Here is a 22,682-nt window from a genome sequence, read left to right on the forward strand (position 1 = left end):
AGCTGATCATTTTACCAGAATTGAGAAACATTGCATTAGACTGAGGATGATGGGCAACAGAGTTACAGAAATTAATTTTCTGGAATATGATCAAGGGACGAAGGGCAATGAATTGGCCAGCAGTCGTAATTATCTGCATTCACACTTCAAACAGAGAAACATGTTTCATTTCTTAATCCAGCAACACAAGTGTGCCTGCACAAATGTGTCGAATGTTCCTGGGGTTTCAGCGCGTTAACCCAAGGTATGAATAGTGCCCACGAGGTATGAATAGATTGGGGAATCTGACATTTTGTTTTAGATCTGTCAAAACTGAGAATAGTCAGATCTAATGTAAAGGCCGGAGCAGAAATAGAGAGAGGCAGATGTGTGGGTGATGTTCTCTTCTTGTCTCAGTGAGTTTGAAAATATTTGTTGAGGGTGGACGGGTGGGCAGGCCATTAGGAAAATTGATGCGCATGCAGCTGTGTGTATGAGCGTGCGCTCGCATTTAAATGTGTGTGTGTGTGTGCACTCCTGCTCTGACATCACTGCTGCCGTCACTGCAGCCACCTCTCAGTGACTCCCTTGTGACTGAAGGCCTGACAACCTCCCACGCTCTCCCCATCAAAACTCCCCTGCTCCCGCTCCTCTTGCTTGGCTTTATCTTACCCATTCATGTGCTTTCTTCTCCTCAGCACTAAATTCCTCATCCATCCTTCTCTCTGTCCACTACCAATCTCTTTTCATTTCACCCACCAATTTTTCTTTTTTGCTTGTTTTCATCTCACTCCCCCTCATTTGGTGTGTGGGTCTTCCCTGTGTTCCGCCATGCTCTCTGCGCCCACAGTGCTCCCTGGCCGTGTCTCTATGGAAACCCTGAGTGGACACAAGTGCCTCAGAGGTCTGCGAGACACTGATACAGACCCTATTAGATCACACGCTCTCTTCCTCTGCCAAAGAGGAGTCTGCATGCAACCATGCGAACACCAGTGCAAGCCAATGCTAAATAGATACGACCATGGCAATGCCTCATCTCCCCTTGTGCATAACCAATAATCGGTGTACAGTGTTTGGACAGGATGAAGGAGGAAGCTCCATTGTTTTATTACACCATGGATCTCCTCAATTACAAGGATAAAAAAAGGGACCACCTGATGCTGCCTCTACATGTATATTCCCACCTGAAGCACTCACTCACTCACACACATACACACACACACACTTTTCCCCTCCTCTCCTTTCTGTCTCACACCTCCCAAATCATATTCTCCTCACATTTACACATTGTTGAGCTTGCTGTATTGCGTAGCCTGTGCGTCATCTGGGTCCAAACACATCTGAAGGACAGGTGATTTGTGATAAGAGGCCTCACGCAGACAGAATTTCACAGCTTTGGGCTACTCCCCTGGGTAACAGCGTGATTTGACGGTCACGCTTAAGTGGATCATTGCAGAGCGCAATCATGGGGAGGATGCGTAAGCTGTGCAGCGTGTCATTTTGGGGAATAGTGCAGTAGGAGGGAAGTGCATGTGCTTCGTGCAAAATTCAGTTATGTTGGAATTTTTGTCCCTCTTCAAAGTCAGGAATCGGCTGTTTGGGGAGGAAAAAAATCATCCTCTCTCACATCTTGAAGGTTTGTAAGGTTTCTCTTTTATTTTATCAAAATGTACATGAATGAACTACAACAAAGGACCACATTAAAGAAGACATCAAAGTGGGCAGCAATAACAGGGGTCAAACAACTGAACACACACCCAACCTGTCCCTTGACCCACCCCAGTCACACCCACAGTGCAGTGAGATAAAGACATGCCCATGATGTCTCACATTTAGGCACTTGATTTCCTTACCGAACCATCTTTGGTCAAAGTTGCTGTTGCGCGACTTTAAAAGGGTTTTCTGAACGTGTTTCCTGTTGGTTCCGGTTTGAATCAGAGAGCAGTAATGTCAGTTTAAACCTAATTCCTTCAGTTTGGACAGATCTGCATCTGCCTTGTTTAGAGATGACCAAAAGATGGTTATAACCTGACCGCCTCCACGGAGTAAACTTTAGCACTGAATAAAGTAACACCAGATGATACAATACATCACATGATTACAGAAAGGACTCCACAAGGGAAAGGAATCAAGCACTACATCTTAACACAATTTACCTGAAAACAATGCATTGTATTTGCACACAATATACTGTAACCGATATGCTGTACAGTCTACACCAAAGGCATTGCTGTTGGCATTTTTCTTTAGGAACTAACCATTCTGTTTAATCTTGTTGAAAGTCTTGCAAAAATAGATCAATTTCTAATAAATTAAAAGCCTTTCCTTTGACTTTAAATGGGATCTATTTAGCTACTCATGCATTTTACTCTTAACTTTGTGTGCACACAGTATTACATGTTTGGTGGCATGTTTGCATGTGCATATGTTTTATGTGTGTGTGTGTGTGTTTTGATGAAAATATTGTACACACATTGTAGACGTGTCCCACGGTATTATCATCTCTTTTTTTGAGAATACACCTCCATCTGCAGAGGAATAACAAAGTTACATGAAACTGTTTGAGAAGCATAGTGTTCACACAGTATTTGGCAGTGAGAAAACAGTCCTAATGTATCCATGCACAACATCAACCACAGGCAAGGTCCACATTCTGAACAAACCCATTAAGAACAACACAGTAAGAACATGAAAAGAGTGTACAAGAATTTAAGAACCTGGAAGTGGTGTGTGTGTGTGTGTGTGTTTGCATGTGTGTCTGTGTGTGTGGATGTCAACAGCACAGTTGGTTTCCCAGGGAGACCAAAGGCCTATGACTCATGCAGTGCATACAGCATTTTCTGGATTTTGAACAATATCGGAAGAATTATTATTTTCCCACAAAGCCCAGATAATTACATATAATCATGTTAGAACCTTATAGAGTATCCAGGGAGTTTACTGTAAAAACCCACCAATCCCACCCCCACAGGTCTATTATAGACCAAACAGTTTATCCCTGGATTATAGTTTCCATTCTCCCGATCTTCCTTCGCGGTAAACAAAATCCCCTTGATCACTTGTGGGTTTTGTGTGCATTGTATGCTCATGAGGGTCTCAGACTAGTCCCGTCTGTGGGTGCAGGTGTAAAGGGTAAGGTTGGTACAGCAGAGTGGATCCCCCTTGTGGTATGTAGTAGCTGCAGTAGCTGGGTTCTGCCAGATAGGGAGCACTGTGCTCAGCAAGGTATGGGGCAGGCTGATAGAAGCATGTCACATGGTCTGTGTTGGGTATGATGTTCTGTTCACCAAGAACCTTCAGTGCCAACACTGTGATCATGTTTAGTGTTTGACGCCTCTCGTGCCCCATCAGACATACCGTGCTGTCATCTATCACGCGACGCAGTGTCATCAGGTACTGATACTTGCTTCTCTCCTCACCAATGAAGTGGTTCTTCAAGTAGGACAGGATCTTCCTCTGTTGCTCCTGCACATCTGGGAAATCGATGAAAAAGCGTGAGCACATGTACCGCTCCAGTGTCTTTATCTGAGTCTCGCTGGCAGGTCGGTAGTCCCTGACCAGCAAGTTGCTGTATTTCAACAAGCCGCCTCCTCGAATCTCCTCAGGGTTTCTGGTAGCGATTAGACGATAGCGCAGGTGGTCCATGGCAGCCTCAAAGTCACCATACATGCTCTCTGCCAGGACCTCGACAGCAGGGACTGAGTCAGATGCCACAGGAGCACTGCAGTCTTCAGACATGTCTGTGGTTACCTTAGGGGCCTCTTTGTTCTCAGGCACAGAAGTGGATGCTTCGATGGCTTTTGGAGAGGCAGATTCCCCGAAGCCTCCAGACTGAGAGTGAGGCAGCACATGCGAGTTAGAGCTTGGAATTGTGATTGGAAAAGTGGCAGGCTCAGCAACCTGAGGCAACGATGAGATATAATCGTGTTCCTTTTTATCCTCCAACTCTAAAGGAGAAACTCCTGAGTGAAGGGAGGGCTGTTTAATCTGTTCATCGCTGTCTGCATTCGGCATCAAAGACTCCACGTCTGAAGATACCTGAGGTACAAGGTCCTCAGACTCCACTGGTGGAGTGAGGCAGAGGAGGGGAGGGCTGAGGCAGGGGGAAGGTGGGGTTAGACAGAGTGGAGGAGGGCTGAGGCTGAGCATTGGAGGGGTTAGGTAAGGAGGTGAGCTAAGGCAGGATGAGGTCGGACTGAAACTTAGAGGTGGAGAGCTAAAACTGGTAGTAGGACTCATGGTGTTTAACATCAGAGATGGAGGTGTTACACAAGGTGGCGGGCTAAGACTCGGGGGTGAGGGAGTGAAGCATGGAGGGGAGAGACTGAGAACAGGAGGATTGAGAGAGGATGCAGGAGGGGTGCCAGAGTCGGAAGAGAAGGGTGGACTAAGTTCTGCTTCTTGTGGACTGATGTTTGGCTGATTCATTTGAATCGTTTTGGTCCTTTCTTCTGCTCTAACTTCACCTTCGTCGGTAGGATGTCCAGGTTCTTGGCTGTTGGAGATGGATGTGTCGGTGTGTGAAACTAATGTTTCCACTGAGTCGAGAGGCCCTGATTGTTTGAGTTCGGAGACAGTTTCACTCAAGGAGGACTGGCTTTCCTCATCAAAAACAGCATGTGTGTTTACCATCTCGTTTAGGCTCATTTCACACGAACCCTCAGTGATTATCTGAGAGGAAGATGGCTCTTGAGGTAACACAGACTTGGGATCCACAGCTGATGCAGAGATTATATCAGGGGCTAAACCACAGGCTGAGGTAATGTCAGGGTTTGAAGATAGGTTATTGGAAAGGTTAGGCTCACGCCCAGTTGTTGGGATATTTGAAGGGCACAAACTAGAAACTGTTGACTTCAGGTTACAGGCTATGTTTGATTCAGGTGTGTGGAATAGGTTTGAATCTAAACAGGGTGCAATGACAAGTTCACTTTCAGAAACTGGGCCGGGGTAAGGATTGGAGGGAACCTTTCTACACATCCTCCGGGGGGGTTTGGGAGATGAGTGTTTGAGCACCACCATGTGAGACAGTCTGTCTGAGATCTTACCAGACTGAGAAGAGGTCTTTTTGTCAGAAACAAGGCTGGGTGGTGCAGGTAAAATATCCTGAGTATCTGGAGGGCTGACGGCATCAAGTGTGTTTGCGGTGTTCTCTGAGTTATCGGTGGGATGTGTGCTGTGAATCTCTAGAGTATCCTCAGTGTCAGCAGGCTGTGTGCTGCTAAGTGTAATAGTGTAAGAGGTGGAGCAGGAACAATCAATACTCTGTGTGTCTTCTCCACGTTTCTCCTCTAATGCTGAAATCTCCTCTGTGGTTTCACTCATTTCTGCATCATTTTGCCTCTCTGTTTTAATCTCCTCACTGTTCTTCGTTTCCATTTTTCTTTCATCTTCCGACTGAGTCTCTATCTTTGCAAATGAGGACGTGCTAGCGTCTGGAGCAGACACGTGTAGAGTTTTATCTGCCTCACTGCTTCTGTGATCCTCCCTGAAACACTCAGATAAGTTTGGTTTATCAGATTTCTCTGTACTGTGAGGCTTCTCTGCGGGGTTTAGACACTCTGCCTGGGCTTTTTGTGAGGTGTCGGGCTTATCAGAATGTCCCATCTGCCCTGTGAGTTCTCTCCGTTCATCAGGCGGTTTTGTATGGCTAACAGGTTCTTTCTGAACAGAGAGTTCTTTTTGATTTGAATGTGCTGGTTGTTGGCCATCACAGGGCTTGATTTGCTCTGACTGTTCTACACACACTGAGGACTTAGATTTGTCTAAGAGCTCTGGCTCGTGTCTGAGTTCCATCTGAGCTGGTGGCTCAGCTTCCTCACTGGTTTGTTCCTTTTCTGACAAAACGTTTAAAGATGTCTGGTCTGTCTCATCTGATTTTTCTTTAAGATCAGACACTTCTTCCACTTCTGCTAATGTTTTCTTTGGGTTTGTCTGGTTTAATTGTTCAATTTGTTGTGAGAATTCTGTCTGAGACTCTTTTTCAAGTACTTTATCTCTATTTTGTGTCTGGCTGATCTGAGCATTTTCTTCATTCGATAAGTCTCTACCTGTGGACTTATTATTTTGGGCAGTGGTTTGATTGAGCACTGAGGGAGAGGCTTTATTCTGTCTTTCTGTGGGCTGGTCCTTAAGATTAACAGTAGTCATTTTGCGCTGTGAGTCCTGCTGCATGTATGACTCTAGTAGACGGTCCAGAATTATCTGGAAAGAGTCAACACTGAACTCAAACTGCCGCCTTAGCACGCTAACAAATTTGAGCTCCAGGTTTTTGCCACTGTTGTTTGACAGGGAGATCAGGCTCCAACGGTCATGTTCGTTGAAGACTTTAACCATTTTCTGAACATAGGCTTCCTTCATTGTTGCACTGCTGATCCGCTCTGTGTTGACTCCGGCAGGCAGGCAGTCCAGCAAGCAGCCCAGCACGGATTCTTTGATCACCTGAGGGGACAAGAGGTCAACAGCATGACAGCTACAGCTAATGACAGTGATCTGAGTGCAGTTTTGCTTGTATTACTAAAGTGAATATTGTGGTGCCGCAATGGCTTTGTGTGTCTGTATGATGATCTTATGCTATTAAAAGCACCAGGAGCCTTATCACACAATATTCTATAATGATGATTAGGACTGGGGCATTATCATTATCTATATTGCACCAAGAAAATCACTTTACCCACTTTAGATATAGTAAATATTCGGCGCAGCAGAGTACAGAGTCTAACGAGCACCTGGTGTTTAAGGATAGCAAAACAGAATTAATGTTTGCCTAATGCAGATGACTGAACCCCATTTCTCAGCCTATTTAACCATGAACTGCTCCCAGTTCTATCAAAGCGATGCAAAAATTGTACCTGGAACTCCTCTTGGCTGGGCAACTCCACTCCAAAGATGATGTCCAGGTCCTTGTAGCTCGTTCCGTTATCTCGAACAAGGACATGGCTGGCTGTGGAGCCATTCAGACGAACATCTCTGACTGTGATTCCCTGCTTCTGCAGCCTGGCCCTCACTGCTATGATGATGTCACGAGGACGTAGCTCCAGCGTTGGAAAGTTCCCACGGCCGTGGATAGGAACCACTTCCGAAAGAACCTGATGGAGGACCTCCACCTGCTCAGTGTTCAGGCTGTGAAACCGCTGACTGGATTTCTTTTCAGACATGCTGCTGCCCTGAGGGGATGGAGGAGGGAGAAAGGAGGAGGTAGACATTAAGAGTTTAATAAAAACCCTATCAAAATGTGCTACATGTTAAACTCTCTCGTGCTGGCCGTTTGTCACACACACACTTAGCACTCAGTCACCCTCATATGTGCGCTCCCTGCCAGTCTGCAAGTCACAGCTTGGCTGACAGCTTTTCCACAATGCTAATGTAACTACTCTGTTGACAAGCTGACACATGGAGCAATCCACATAAATGTGCTTTGCATAAATATTCCTCTCTTGCTCAACCACAACAAATTAAGGGAAGGTGTTTGGAGTCTGAAATACTTAGAGAATTTACCACCCACATCTTATACCACATTAATTAGTCACTTCTTCTCACCAAAGCAGTATCACATCTAGTTCTGATTTTTTCAAAACATTAAAAGAACAGGGAAAAAAGATGCACTACAATTCAACTGTTGTATTGTAAGACAACAGAAATACATGTAAAGTCAGACTATATCTTTGTTTATTAATTTTTTACACCAGAGGAGCAAGGGTTAAGCTGAATGAGTCATCACCAGCAGACTGCATTAATCACACCAACGTCACTAATTAAAGACACACATCTGTTTTTGTGCCCGTGCGTGCGCCACATGATGTGTGGACATTACAAACAGTGGCACACGTTCAAGCGAGTGCTGGAAAGCTTCAGTGTAACGCCTGTGAAAATTGAAAAATTAATTGGAGCAAAGTGGAAAGTTAATATCAGTCAATTTGATGTTTTTGGTTCGGCTTTCATGTGCAGAATCCTCCGGGCAGTTACGCATACAGCCCCTGAATCCACAATCCATCTATCAGTCCCCATAAACTAGGTACATTATTTCAATGAGCCACGCAGGATTTGCCTAACCAAGTACATCCGAAGAACCTCCGTTATATGATTGAGCGTGTGATTGTGTGCGCCTGTCGAAGCGTTTCAGGCAGTGAGCACTCATGTTTGAGAAAGCAACTGCGGTTCAGACCAGCCCATTATGATCTATTGTGTGCTTTAATCAATAGTTGTCACTCAGTGCTACAGCTGAGTGCTGCTGATTGCCATGATTTGTCAATACTAGCAGGCTAAACACAGGGCTACTAATGAGCTGTAATGGGATACTTTTCAGTATCAGTTTGGCAGACATCAGAGGGTTACAGTCAGTTGCAAACACAAACAATTTATTACAGGGAGTGTTTAGATATCCTCGAATCTATCAACCACTGCTTTACTCTGTAGATGAAAGATACTAAAGACAGTCCTAGCTGATCATTTAAAAAGAAAGTAAGCCTGCTTACCAGTGAACAAAGAAGTTGCAAGACAACAAAGAGCTCCCGAAAGACTGCTGTGAACAAGACATCAGCATCCCACTTCAACAGCCTCAAGTTGCAGAATTATCACACCTCCAAAGGCATCGAGCAGAGCTCCAGGAGCTGACACCGATCGTATACACAATGAAACAATGTGCTGAGGAGACAGAGAGGCACTGCGGGACTGTTTTTCAACTGGCCCCCGTCTCCTCCCCTCCCCTTTCGCACTCTTCTGCAAACTTGCAGGCTGAGTGACTCATCCAGGCGTATCGGCTCAGCTAATCTATGGCCACTGAAAACCCAACAAATCTGAAGCTCACATAAGACCACATGTGAACTGTACACAAACAATGATGCTCTTTGAGCTTAGCGTGATGTGTTGGGTGTACAAGTACAGAGGTAAACAAGCAGTCCTGGCCTGAGTATTAAAAAAGAAATACAGAAAAAAAAAACACTCTAACCAGTGTAACTGTCCATTTCCTTGACTTTTTCCTTTTTGTCTAAAAACAAAAAAACGATCAAGAGAGCACTTCTGAAAACATTCACATCTTTTCTTCGCACTTTTCCTTCACTTGACCAAATATAACCTACAAATTCTGACACAGATGGCAACAACTCAGTATCCATCGTGTTACCACACAAGAGTACACGAGGTTGAAATCTTTCTCCACAAAATATAGATTTCTACAGCGAAACTGCTCCTATGTGTCCACGTGAACTAACAAACCTACTGGATATAACAGTTGAGTCCATCATTATTCAAAATTTAATTCAAAACTAGCCCGAGTCCTGCTGGGTCACTGTCTGCGCTGCTGGTCTTCCCTTTAAATCCCTTTATTACGCACTTATTTACACCTGAGGTGCCAGGTGGAGGCAATTAACTGCAATTAAGAGGCTGGCAGCATAAAGGGCACTAAAAGGCCACCTCTCTCTACCAGAATTAGAAAACATACTTAACAGGGCTGAAGGGGGGCTCTTACCTGTTGCTGTGGCATTCGAGGGAGCGACAGGCTCCTGGCTTGAAAGCAAAACTAAACCTGGAGTATCCACCGAGCTACAGGTTCGGAGAGTTCGCGTGGCTTGTTTTTTTTTTTTTTTCCTTTCAAGTCCCTACCCACTCCGCTCAGACCCGGTGCTGATTCGGCTTGGTATCTTAGAGGGCATACGACGCTTGAATCTGTGCGCGAGCTCATTCGGGCGCTGTCCAGAAGGCGCGTGGTGCTGAAATGAAGAGTGAAACGAGTCCTCGCGCTCTTGTTTTCTCCCTCGGCCGCCCGGAGCGTAACGCAGTTTCCATAGCGACCTGCCGTCACTCAGTTATGACTAGGGAGTGTGTGTGTGTGTGTATATATATATATATATATATATATATATGTGTGTGTGTGTGTGTGTGTGTGTGTGTGTGTGTGTGTGTGCTCACAACAATGATGGTGGAGTTGTGGTGGTGGGAAAGAGGGCGTTAACAAGTGTCAGGGTTAATTTGTGTGATAACCCTATGCTTGGAAAATAAGTTTAAAGCCTGCAGGACACGCGCTGAACGGATATCACGGTGAGACTTGGGGTTATCGTCACTTTTGTTTGCCATACAGCTGAGAGTTAGCCCTTGTGACGACAAAATATCGAGTCAAATACTTTTAGCAAAGAAACCGCCACAGAGAACCCTTTTGACCATGTGACTCAGAGGATATTTTTCAAACAGTGCTGCAACCCCCCACTTCCACCACGGAATCATCATTATATCTAATGCAGTGTCCATCATATAGAGTATGAGTCATCCCCGCCCCAAGACCCAGCCGTTAATCCCACCCCAACCAAACCTTCCGTGACGGGCCGGTGCACGCATACACTGGAACCTTTTTATCTTAGCAGTGATCCTTTTTACCCCTATGTTGCAATTCATTGTTCCACGTCTGTCACTCACTAATTCCTCTTTATGAATCCGTCTGTGTTGGCTCATAAACGAGTCTGCTCGTGACTAGTTTAAACTGTAGCTTAAATAAGTAGTTACATGTTGTGTGTTTGTACGTAGAGGGAGGGGGGGGGGGGGGGGGGACGTTACGGCACATACACAAACACACACCGGGTGTCTTTGCAGAAAAGGTCAATTTACTCCCTCACAAAAAAAAGCACAAATGACGTCACTAGCCATGTACCCCAACCTACCGATACCGGGTAAAACTATTTTTAGCCAGGATGGAACTTGTCTCGCTTTTGACACGCGCGTCCACTTCTCGAACAGTCGTGACGTATAGCGCGCGAGCACACTGGGCGAAATCGTGATCGTGTGTGACGCCGGTGAAAGGTTGCCAGCACTACTAGCGATTTTATTCAAAGATAAAGGTAGCTCAAGATAGTTCACTTATCATTTTCTCGCAATACTTCATGGGTCCAGTCAGTTCTAGTGGGCTCATGTATGAACCTCAGTGACACGTAGCATATCACACATGGGCCTATCTTTGTAGGTTATTGATTGTTAGCTCATCATGCATTAACCAACTTAAACGATCAAATTTCTCCCAATTCTTGTTCACTATGAAGGAAAATTCGCGAAAACCCATCACCGGCTCAGCGTCACTATTGTGCACATGCGTGCTCCGAAGAAGCTTAATTTCAACACTTTTTGAGTTGTCCCGTTATTTTATTTTAATACTTAAAAAAATTCTCCCAAAGGAGACGAGATACTACGAAAAAACTACAACATACTTATTCTAGCAGTAACACAAACCCCTTTGCTAAACTGAATCTAAGCAAAAGCGGAAGTACGTAGAATAGATTCCTCTTGCTCTCTACGCTGGCGAAGTTAACCCCCCAAAAAATCAAAACAAATAGTGTTTGGCGAGTTTTTTTTTCAAATTCTGCTTCGCTTTTGTATTTAATCAAACGTGTTCCAAGGAGAGGCCGCCATCATGTCGAAAATGGAGAGTATCCTTTATTGTGTACTTTGACATTTACAACGGAAGACACAACTGGCTTGCAGCAACCGTTGCTAGTCATAAGCTGTTTGGTTACTAGCTAGCACTGGCGTGCCCGTTAACGTCTGCCTGATCATTGATGAAGGAAAACAGTGACAGCTGTCTGGCTCACCTGATACATTTAATGACTGGTTAATCTTTTACCAGTGTCCCAAATCATTTGTTTCTTGTCTGCTCTGCCTCAGACTGAATTAGCTGAATGTTCTGGTGTGCCTCAAATAAATCCTGTTCCCTGTAATTTTGATATATTGCGAATTCTAATATAAACCGTCCCTTGACGAGCCTTGAACAGAGCACTTGTTCAACCTCAAGTTTGCAGCCAAGGAGCTGCAGCGAAACTCTAAAAAATGTGTCAAAGAGGAAAAGGCAGAAAAAACTAAAGTGAAGCAGGTTGGTCTGACAAGTTGCGGTCTGATCGGAGGCCAGACAAGCTGCATCATGTGTGTTTCTGCCTCTTTGTTTCTCAGGCTATCCAGAAGGGTAATATGGAGGCAGCTAGGATCCATGCAGAAAACGCCATACGTCAGAAGCATCAGTCCATTAACTTCTTGAGGATGAGTGCCCGTGTGGATGCTGTGGCTTCTAGGGTCCAGACTGCTGTCACTATGAACCAGGTCATGTCTTGTTTTGTGTGTTGTGTACAGCAGATAAACGAAGACCAGTGAACATAACAAAGTCACACACTGATTTTTCAAGATAGAAATAATTGGAAGCCATTGTCAGCTTTCCTATATTATATCTCAAGTCAGGTCCGTCATGTAAGTATGTTGCATATGATTATGTTTCGGGCACTCTTTTACATTCTGATTGGAGAAAGATGTAATTAGGGGGCAAGAGCTGGGATGGATTTGATCTTGGGTCATTGAACCTCATCAGGGTCTTAACATTGGGACCTCAAGCTGAAAAGTCATTAGTTTTTAACCGAACTGCTTCCTTCAAGGACATCTTAAGACTCTACACCCTGTGGTTCTGAAACAGAGTTTCAGATATGACTTTTACATAAAAGTAGTTCTAATGGTCTGAATGTATGTCACTACTTAGCTATTTTATTTGATCTTTTTTGTGTCGTCAGTCATCTATTTCATCAGCTAGTTGCTGAAAAATGATTAACTGTAGCATCTACAATCGATATAGGTCTGATTCTTTCTTTTCTTTTTCTCTTCTTACTCATAATTTACCATGCGTTTACGATTGTTTTCTGCGTTTTTGTGTTAAAAATCAAATGTTACCCCCCCCGAAAAAGCTCCAGTGCTCAACCACTTCGGCGTCTACTAATAGGGCTCAAAAACAAACAAAGAGACACCAGTTACCATTAAAGTCATTCGATGAGCTTCAGATGAGCTTGTGACTGAGACGGCCTCTTGTCATACGGCTGTAGTTGAAGTTCTCTGTAGGATAGGCGCCATTTCAGAGAGTTGAACTCGATAATGTGGGCAGAAATGTTAGAAAGGCGTGAGCTTGTATCACTGAAAACCACCTCCAAGCACCTTTGAATGTCGCTATCTGTCTCATTAAACCTTAACGCAAGGGCATTAATAATAAAATCTTTCACTAAAGATTATGGCTTACTCGACTAAGACTAGGTTCATTTTTACAAGATTAATTCTTAATCCTCAACCTATTAGGGAGGCTTTTAGGATGAGAGATGGGCATGACAAACTGTGTTTAAAGAGTTAAGGTGACACCTAGTGGAAATAAGAGGACACAGCACCTAAAGCTTTTGCCATGTCAAAAACTATTTAACTTTCTGATTTCATGTACATTTGCTGTGTTTCTTAACCTAAAAAACAACAACAAAAAGAAGTCGAGTGGACTCAACTATGTATTCAATGCACCCCTCCCCCCCCCCCCCCCCCCCCTCAGGTCTCTAAATCCATGTCTGGGGTGGTCAAGTCCATGGATGCTACACTGAAAAGCATGAACTTAGAGAAGGTAAAAAAAAAAACAGCATTCATCCATAAGAGATGCACAACACCTGGGAGTGTGTGATCATCATCATCTTCTTTCTGCCAGATATCTGCACTGATGGACAAGTTTGAAAACCAGTTTGAGACTCTTGACGTGCAGACGGCTCAGATGGAGGACACGATGAGCAGCACCACCACTCTGACAACACCGCAGGTAACAAACGCCGTTTCCCCCTCAAGTGAAATGTTTCCACCATCGTTTCCCTCGATGGAATTCTCTTTGAATTCTTTTTTTGATCGTTTTGTTCCCAGAATGAAGTGGATATGCTGTTGCATGAAATGGCCGATGAAGCAGGGTAAGAAAAACATAAGTAAAGGAGAAACTAGTGCATAAAGCTTCATTTAACTTAACAAAGTCAAGGTTCTCAGGGCTTCTACTGTCTACAAAGCTGCTTTATAATGCAAAAAGCTCCTTTTGAAGACATATGGCCAAGGTGACTTTTTTTTCCTTAATTTTTTGTCCATTTTGTTGTTTTCTGATAAAACTTTTCCCTGTTTTTATCTCATTTTTATCAAGGCTGGATCTTAACCTGGAACTTCCTGCGGGTCAGACTACCTCGCTGGCTTCATCTGTGGCATCATCTGAGCAGGTAACAAACAAACTCCTCAGCAGAGTTGAAAAGTAGCTCCTTCAGAGAAATATTAATTGTTTTGTTTTTTTTTTCAAAAAAAGGATTCCTCTCAACAGAGTCTTTCAGAGGTAAAGATGGAGAATTTCACCAATCTGTGAAAGTCTGTGTCAACCAGCAGTTCATCAGTTTAGTAATAATGCACAAACCCCGTCTCCAGAAAAGTTGAGGAATTTTCCGAAGTGCACTAAATACTTAATACTGTCCAGCGAAATGATTCACATTATAACATCTTCACTGACAAACAGAATTGTATTGAGAAAATATGCACAAATTTCAAATTTGATGCTAGCAAGGTACTCAAAAGTTAGGAAAAGAGTCAAAGAGAGACAGACAAGTTTCTGGAATAAAGGAGTAGCACCCTTTTTGTTGAAGATTCTACGAATAGCAGAAGTGGTAAGGGTGCCAGGATCGGGTGTAAAAGGAGCGTCCCCCAAAGGCTTCGTCTTTCTAAGCAAGGATGTGTTGTGGCTGCTCACGTCTTTGTGCTAAACTCTAATAGAAAATCAGCCGTAAGTTGCAAAGCAGTTTGGTCTTTTGACATCTACAGAACAGTTTAGGGAACTCTCGGTGCGTATCTTGGTGACCTGTGAGGCCTCGGGCGGCACTGCGTGAGAATCCGTCACGCAACGTGGGCTCTGGAGTGTCTTGGAAAAGCACTTTTCACTCAACACGGTCCACCTCTGCAACCAGAAACGTAACCTGAAACTGTATCACACAAAGAGCGAGAGAGCCTTAGGTCAACTCTGCAGAAACACCACCGAGCTCTCTGGACACAAACTCCTCTCAGGTGGACAGAAAGACAGTGAACTCGTGTTCTGTGGTCAGATGAGTCCACGGTTCAGTTGCTTTTTGAAATAATCGAAGTCCTGGTTCTACATGCCAAAGGCAACAAAAACCATACAGGCCAGAGTGAAGGTACCGTTGATGCAGAGGTGTATATTGGACTTTGGAGAGACATATACTATCATAAAGGCAACATCTTTTCCTGGAAACCAAATAGTGATTTCAACAGGCCAACACCAGACCTCTTTCTGCATGACATCCAGCTGTGTGGCTTGACCTGCCTGCAGTCCAGATGTGCCTCCTGTTGAAAATAACATGTGCAATATGAGGTGAATCAGAGAACTGCCACCACAGACTGTTGACTGACTCAGACGAAAATATTGTATTCAGCAAGAATGGACACAGATTCCTCTGAAAAACTGCAACTGTCCGTATCTGCAGTTCCTAAACCAGTCAAAAGGACGGTGGTGGGACTCACTGGTAAACCCCATCTCATCAAATTTGTAAGAGGGGGTTTGTGAAATTGCAACAAATTTGGGGGTTTTAGCTTAACCTCCGTATGTTGACACATCTGGCTGTGTAACATTAGCCTCTAAGCTAGCTGTAACCAGTGGTGAAAAAACCCACTCTTCAACGTGATGTTTAGACTATTTTAAGACCTATAATCTAACCTTCCTTTAATCCCTAAAATCCTTAAAAAAGAATCTGGTTTAATAAAGAAATATTTTCCCATTTTTAAGTGTTTGGCAAATCTTGGCGGGACAATTGCGATATATCAGTTTAGCTTAGTTTCCAGTTCCTCGTCTGAGGAACAAGCTGCCAGACGCCCTCTCTGCTCACATCTGTTCTTTAATCTTTTGCCTTTGCTCTGTACGGCCCTGTGGTTTGCACGTCCGTTCGAAGTGCGCCGTAGAAATGAAGCTAAATCTGAGGCTGTTGCAGTGACATGTGCTGCCTCGGGCTTTTCCTAATCCGACTTTAAACATTAACTAATCCTATAAGGATTTTCTGTGATTTTTGAAAGTTAACAGTCCCTAATCTTTCAATGAAAGACAAGTCTGTGGACTTTAAAAAAAAAGGTTTTTCTTTAAGCTCACAAAAACCTCCCGTTTCATCTCGTAGCGTTCACTGTTTTCTTTGTCTGATTTCAGTCGACTGGAGTTTTCGACATATTCTAATCCCAGGCTTGATTTTCATTCTGATCGTGGTTATGTGATTTCCCTGGTTTGTGTGTGTTTGGGTTGTCATCAGGATGAACTCTCCCAGAGGCTGTCCAGGCTGCGGGGCCAAGTGTCCTAACGGCACAGAGGACCAAGGGAGGCTGAGAGAAACCGGCGGAGGAGACGCAACAGTGAAAAGAGTGAAAGAAAAGGAGAAGAAATGAAAATAAAAAATAGCGCAATGTGCCTGCACACTTTGTGCGCTCGATATTCTGGCTTTGAGCGAAATACTGGACACCAGGGGATTGTTGTACGAGGGGATGGGGACAGTCCTGCCTCTGACTGCATCGCTCCATAATAACTTTCATTTGCCTGTTAAACGCCTTCACTTTATAATTCAGTAGCTCGGCAACCGCACGCCACTCTGCTGACATGTGTATTTGTGATGCTTTACAAGTAAGTGTGACATGTACAGCTAATACCTCATTCTAAAAGAGTTGACAAGTATTTATGCAGTGCAAAGACCCACGTATGTATGTATTTATTTATTTATTTTTCCGTGTACTTACATTTATTTATTGACCGACTGGCATGCTTTAACTGTATTGTGTCTCATGCATGAGAGGATATCTGTTTTGTTTTTTTTTAACCTTTTTTCTTTTCATCTCAGAAAGAAATGTGTTTTGAAGAAGGCTGGCATCGCGCTGATTGTCTTCATGCAGCAGAAGCCACTCGAGGGGCTCGCTGCACGCGGGGAGAGAAAGCCAATAAAGAAAGTTTCGACTAAGTCGTGCCCGTTTTTTTTCTTCCTTTTTTAATACAACTTTCAGATGTGTCTTGGCTGAAGTATGCGTCTCACCCCATGTCGCTCCGTCCCTCCTTTTTTCGTTGTGCCTCTCCCCTTTCTCTCCGCCAACGGGGAACAGATGAGGGGTCAAAGGTGTCACCTGTAGAGGAAGTGGCCTTCTGCCGTTCGCATGCCAGTGCCTCATTACACACACACACACACACAGAGTTCACCATGTCCTGGGGGAGGAGAGAGAGAGAGAAAGGGGAGGGGGGGTGTCTCAGCTGGGAGCCATTACAGGTGCTGTGTCTAAGCACACAAGTATCTATACATGAGCTCGCTTGCAGCCCTGTGGATGATGGGAACTCTTCAGAGTGACGCCCCGCCACCTCTGACCCTTTTTGTGTCCGTCCCAATCATCATCAGCACACACTTAACTGCATCCACAATCATCATCAGCGGCCCCGAGACTGACACAAGTCTCTCTTTTTGCCCATAACCAGGCACTTTGATGAGTGCGTTGTCTGCTGTGTGTTGGAGCACGCACACGCTTCTGAAAGCCTTGAGTTGTTATTTGCAGCTGACCCCAGCCATCCAGCAGCTGTCAGTCATTTCTGCCCAGGGTTAAATCATCTCAAATTAAAATTCCACATCCCCCTTTTTACCGTAAAAGCCACAAGATCTATTTGATGCAATTTTTTTTTTTAATCTATTTTTTAAATCTATTTTTAACCCGTAGTGGCCATCTCCTCGTGTTTCAGCATGATTAAAGCCGGGAGAGTGTGTCCCGGCCTATTTTTTTCTATCCGCTGTGTTCATCCCAACATATGTGCGGGTATGCTTCCTCCAGATGTGCAGGAGGCGGCTCCTTGAATGTGCACCGCTGTAGGGGGAAACCTGTGTTCGTATGTGTGTCAGCAAGGTGCTGATACCTAGTGGCTCCCCACTCCCGGTGCCATCAACACCTCCTTATCCTGGTTCCTACAGGAGAGATACCTGCTGACAGGTAGGGATGCAGCTGGCTGGTGGTCTTGTTTCCATGGCCGAACCGTCTGCTTCTGCACAAGTGGGAAAGCTGAAAACAGAGCCGCTGGCTCGGTGACAAAGCTCTAATTGCAGCAAAGGTAGGAAGGCGGGACTTAGTGGACCATGATTTGACTTACCCAAAATTTAATCTTGTAGTACCAGTAGTTCTCAGTAAACATATAATTTAATATGATGATACATTTCTTTTTTTTTTAACATGAACCAATTTTTTAATACTTCAAAACCAGTGGAGGTGAAATTGATATTGAATAAAGGCTATTCAATGAAGCCAGGATTTGAATCAATCAGGAGTGGTCCTTTCTGCTTTGATTTGTTCCAAATGATGTCTCTCTTCCCAGGAAACCTCCTAGGAAACATGTTTTTAGGAAGTCACCTGTGTGCCGTACTCTGCAACTAATCAGACCAACGTGATGGAGATCATCTAAAAGGGAAAAACTGATAAAAGCTCTTTAAGCCTTTGCCATCTTACAAAAAGTTGCACAAAGTTGGGCTCAAATTCAAAATGTCTTTGAGCCGTTGGTTGATTTAAATTTTTTTTTTATTTTTAAGGTTCAATTTCAGTAAATGTTCAAATAGATCCATTATCTCACCAAAAGTCAACAGTGAATGGAAATATCTATAAACTGGCAACAGATTTGTGTGAAAATCCTGTTAAAACCACACCTATATATCTATACATGTAAACCTGTATGATATAAAGTATTTCCACATTCAGCAGCTGCAATAATAACAGGTCATTTATTCATTTCCATAGTTTTTAGCTGTGATTTTTTTTAAACATAGTTATTCATGCAGGACTTTTAACTGTAACTGCTTTGGTCCTTTTACTTCAGTTAAAGATTCAAACACATTCTTCCCCCACCATTTTGTAAGCATCTGTATTATGTCTTAAAAAGCCGTTTGACTATCAAGGTTTCTATTGTCATTTATAGGAGTAGTAGGGGAGAAAAAGAAAAAGATCTCAGTATCTTTTCAAAGTGGCGTTCATTCAGTGAGGCAAGGAAGGGTTTTTTCCTCCTCTGCTTGTCCTCTTCCTGCCTATCAACTTCCCATTTGAAATATTCAATTACCAGCCGTGAAGGGTCAGGTCAAACACAGGAAGCTGAGCTGATTGGTTCTACTCAGATATCGATGGGCATGTGTGACCAATCACTGCTACCCAGGGCTCTTCCAAGTCTCCATCTGCTTCTGCAGGGTGTGTGTGTGTGTGTGTGTGTCTAATTGTTCCAGACCAAGGCTTCCCTCAGTTTCCACTCACCTCTTGACCACTGTGCCCTGTTAGACGTGTTAACGCTGCTTTTAATCAGTTTTACTGTCTCATGCTCACACACACACGCCCGAGTACAGCTGGTCCTGTCCATCCCTGCCCTCCACAGCACGCTTCATTAAGATTTAACCAATCTCCCGCTCACACTCTCACAACTTCTGTCACACACACACACAGAGACACACCTGATCTTGTCACCCCCCCCATCCTCACCCTGTTAACCCCCCTCAACTTAACCCTCCTCTCACCCCATCACCCACTCTCATATCTCTTACAGCCCATGAACGTGGACATGTGGCCTCGTCCTCTGACGCTGTCTGCCAGTCTTTGTCTCTACAGATATAATCGCAGCATGGCCACACTTTGCATTGAACGTTGTCATCCACGTCACACGGAAAACTCTTTCCTCACCTTAAACACAACAAAAACAGAACAGAAACACTTCATGTGGTTTTCTGGGTTTTTCTTCTATGAAAATCTTCTGATTGCTCAGGTTAGACTTTTTTTTGTCTTGGTCATCAAGTCAAAACGCAACCTTTTCCATCACTTTTGGCTTTTTAACAAACGCCTGCCTGAATAAAACACCTTCCGCAGTGACTGTGAGGTGCAAGACAAACATCATCAGGAAACACACACACTTAAAAAGCTATTTAACATTGTCATTTGGATTCTATCTTTAGGGCTTTATTCCTTAAGTCATGCTTGTACCCAAATATGCAATTCAGGTTTGAAATAATCTTGGTTAATACACTTGTAATTGTATTTTAAAACCTTTTAGTATCCTGCAAACTTTCACAGGCGATAAGGTGCTGTAACTAAAGCACATTAATCCTGCTCTGGCTGTGAAGATGAAGGAGGATATTAAAGACTTACTTAGTAGTTGTTGACAAGCTGGTTGTCTCCTCATGAAATCAGGCAGATAGGAGATCGACTAATAGGATTTAAACCTCTGGAATTACTTTCTTATTATACCGGTGGATATGTCAGAGTGTGTGTGTGAGGCGTGATCTTTTGGGAGTATGTGGGTGTGTGTGTGTGTGTGTGTGTGTGTGTGTGTGGTGGTGCATATGGTAAAACACTCTGCAGGTCTGCTGTTAGTCACACTCCCGCGTCTCAAATTGAATTAGCGTTGACAGTGCACAGCGCCAGCCGCGTGTACGTGTGTGTGCACTTGGGGCACTAACTGTTGGCAAGCTGTCTGTGTGTGTGTATTTGTGTGTGTGTGTGTGTGTTAGAAACAGAGGAGCAAGAAGGCCTTCCCCCCTGAAATCAATTAAAGGAGTATAGGTCTGTAGTTGTGGGGGTGAGAGGTGCACATCCTGTAGAGGGCAGCCCAGACAGACAGCACCATCTGGGGCAGCAGGCAGCTCTGACCCTGGGTTGAGACATGAAAGAGGCGAGGCAGGGATAAGAGGAGAGGAGAGTGCAGGCCAACGTTAAATCACTCTTTTCTCCCCACCCCATCCCTTTGTCTGCCATCCGATACATCAGCCACGGAGCATCATTCTCAATCATTCCCTACCTCTTTTCTTATTCCCCCCTCTCTGTGTATCTGTCCCAGGAGTGATAACCTGTCATGCACAGGAAGCAAAAAGAGGGGAGAGCGATCTATCCCTCTGTCAGAGATAGGAGCAAAGAGAAAAAGAATATCTCACATCTCTTGTTCCAATAGAGTTGATTTATAGCTTTGTACTAAATAAAACCAAAGCAACTCTCTTTCTCATTCTCGCTCTCAAACCCACACTGACACACACACACACACACACACCTGTAGAGCCCCCTCTGTGGCCCATTGGACGAGAGGAAGAATTAGCATGCACGCATTCTCTCGGAAAGAGGGATGGCTCCTCGTGATGGACAGCCCGGGTCAGAGTGTGCGTTGTGTTTGTTGGTCAGAAGCTGAGTGCTGACAGCCCTGCCCCAGCCACCCTGCACTAAAACACACGGCTCCATTGATCACGAAAACGCTCAGCTCATCAAGACAGGGTCACGTAATTGAATAACGTCATCCTAGCTCACTCACGTAAAGAGAGCGGGGTTATTGATAATCCATGTTGAGCAAAAGTACAAATATATGTCACCATTATGTCAAATTTCCTCTCTCATTGTTACATGAAGATTAAAAACTGCCACATCGCCCTCAGCAAGATGAAGATGGGCACGAAACAGAGCACTGAGGTGCAATAGGTAGCACAAGAGCTGTTTAGGTGATTTACACGTTCTCTGGTGAGTGGCATCAGAGTCTGAGGAAACCCCAAAAACACACACGCACAGGCATGCAGGGCAGCTGCCGGGCCACATGTTAAAACTGTCCCCCACTGGTCTAACCTCTGCTCCTGGATGACAAGGGCTTGTCAGGGGGCACATACCTACGCAGTGCCCCAAGCACTGACCTCTGTCTGCGCACACCTGTGGCCACACAGCAACACACACACGTATATACAAAGAGAAACGCTAATTCATGGAGACTTCTGGCGCTGAGAGAGCTCTGATCACCACAAACAAGATTCTCAAGAGCCTTGGCTTGTTTTCATCACAACATCTCCACCGGTTCGGGCTGTTTGAGACAGAGCTGAAGTGAAAGTGGCAGAGGAGTACTCTCACTGTGGCTGTGTATGGCGCGCGCCTGCTGGGTAGCCGCGGTCAAAAAAACTGTTCAACTGCTCTTGCTTTTCACATTACTTGTTGAGTAATTCAATTTCAGCCGCAGCTGGTTTCACTTTCAGCTTTACAGCTGAGCGCAGTCATGTCCCATAATCCGAGCCGATAAATAAGCAGCTTTTATTGAGTTTGCAGAGAAAACGGTGTCCAGCGCAAATCTTCCCAACGTACGCAGATCGGGCAAAGCCGCAGGGCACGAGGCTGACCGGGCAGAGGGTTGTGTGCGCGCGTGCAAGGCAGCCGTTATTAGGAGCCAACTGACTTACGCGCGTTCGTGCCGAGCGCCTGCGTGTGTCGAGTGTTAATCTAATGATGGCAAAGTATATTTGCACGTCCCCACTGTCCGTTGAGCTCCTCTCGTGTTTCAGGACGCCATTCCACATGATTGGAAACAAATGACTCCGGGGTCGAATTTCTCTCCCTTTACTGCCTGTCAATCACCGCCGAACCGGTCCAGAAACGTCCCTCTGTGTGTTATGACAAACTGGAATTCGGCGCAGGTTCCATGTTATTTCAGCCACCACCTACATGGGGGATAATGTCGACACGTTTTACGGCGTGTTCACGGGCGCAGATGAAGGAACAGCCAGGAACATTCATCGTAGACGGGCTGTTAAACGGTGAACTTTTAGCGTTTTCTTTCTTTAGCGGAAGAAACGTTTCGGTATTTGCACAGATATAAAGATGTCATATTGGAGGTTTAAAAGTCAGAGGAGCTGAGATGTACATTCAGTTACAGTTGGAAAAACAGCTATTCTTCTGCCCAGAAAAACTAACAGCTCAGCAATCTGCTAATCCAATTCTCAGCTCAAAAGTGATTTTATTTTTTACTAAAATGCACCACTAATATTTTACTAAGCTGCCTTCTATGTCTGTGTCAAGAATCACACAACTCAACAGCTCATGCAGAAAAAAGCATATTTGGACGTGAATTCTCAAAGGCA

At 44.5% G+C, this 22,682-nt stretch overlaps 2 protein-coding genes across 2 annotated transcripts; one reads left to right on the forward strand and one right to left on the reverse strand.

Moving 5' to 3' along the window:
* Window positions 1–1,609: 1,609 nt before the first annotated feature.
* Window positions 1,610–9,628, reverse strand: tent5d (terminal nucleotidyltransferase 5D). Its single transcript, XM_072396121.1, has 3 exons — window positions 9,443–9,628; window positions 6,828–7,142; window positions 1,610–6,417 (listed from the first exon to the last, which is right to left on the reverse strand). The coding sequence occupies exons 1-3, from the start codon at window positions 9,455–9,457 to the stop codon at window positions 3,076–3,078; spliced, it is 3,672 nt and encodes a 1,223-aa protein (XP_072252222.1). The 5' UTR covers window positions 9,458–9,628; the 3' UTR covers window positions 1,610–3,075.
* A 1,611-nt stretch (window positions 9,629–11,239) lies between these two features.
* On the forward strand, window positions 11,240–16,733 carry LOC140318337 (charged multivesicular body protein 1B1-like). Its single transcript, XM_072396120.1, has 8 exons — window positions 11,240–11,384; window positions 11,727–11,824; window positions 11,902–12,048; window positions 13,298–13,366; window positions 13,448–13,555; window positions 13,654–13,697; window positions 13,919–13,991; window positions 16,068–16,733. Exons 1-8 carry the CDS (start codon window positions 11,369–11,371, stop codon window positions 16,113–16,115), a joined length of 603 nt encoding a protein of 200 aa, XP_072252221.1. The 5' UTR covers window positions 11,240–11,368; the 3' UTR covers window positions 16,116–16,733.
* Window positions 16,734–22,682: the final 5,949 nt, after the last annotated feature.

The sequence above is a fragment of the Leuresthes tenuis genome, unplaced genomic scaffold, assembly GCF_036924035.1.
Source record: "Leuresthes tenuis unplaced genomic scaffold, fLeuTen1.0.hap1 SCAF_11, whole genome shotgun sequence".
NCBI classification, from domain to species: Eukaryota; Metazoa; Chordata; class Actinopteri; order Atheriniformes; family Atherinopsidae; genus Leuresthes; species Leuresthes tenuis.

Coding starts and splice junctions, on each gene's coding strand:
- LOC140318337 (XM_072396120.1), top strand. Junction 12,049..13,297: donor CTGCTGTCACTATGAACCAG/GTCATGTCTTGT, acceptor CCCCCCCCTCAG/GTCTCTAAATCCATGTCTGG. Junction 13,367..13,447: donor AAAGCATGAACTTAGAGAAG/GTAAAAAAAAAA, acceptor TCTTTCTGCCAG/ATATCTGCACTGATGGACAA.
- tent5d (XM_072396121.1), bottom strand. Junction 6,418..6,827: donor CCAGCCAAGAGGAGTTCCAG/GTACAATTTTTG, acceptor TTGTCCCCTCAG/GTGATCAAAGAATCCGTGCT.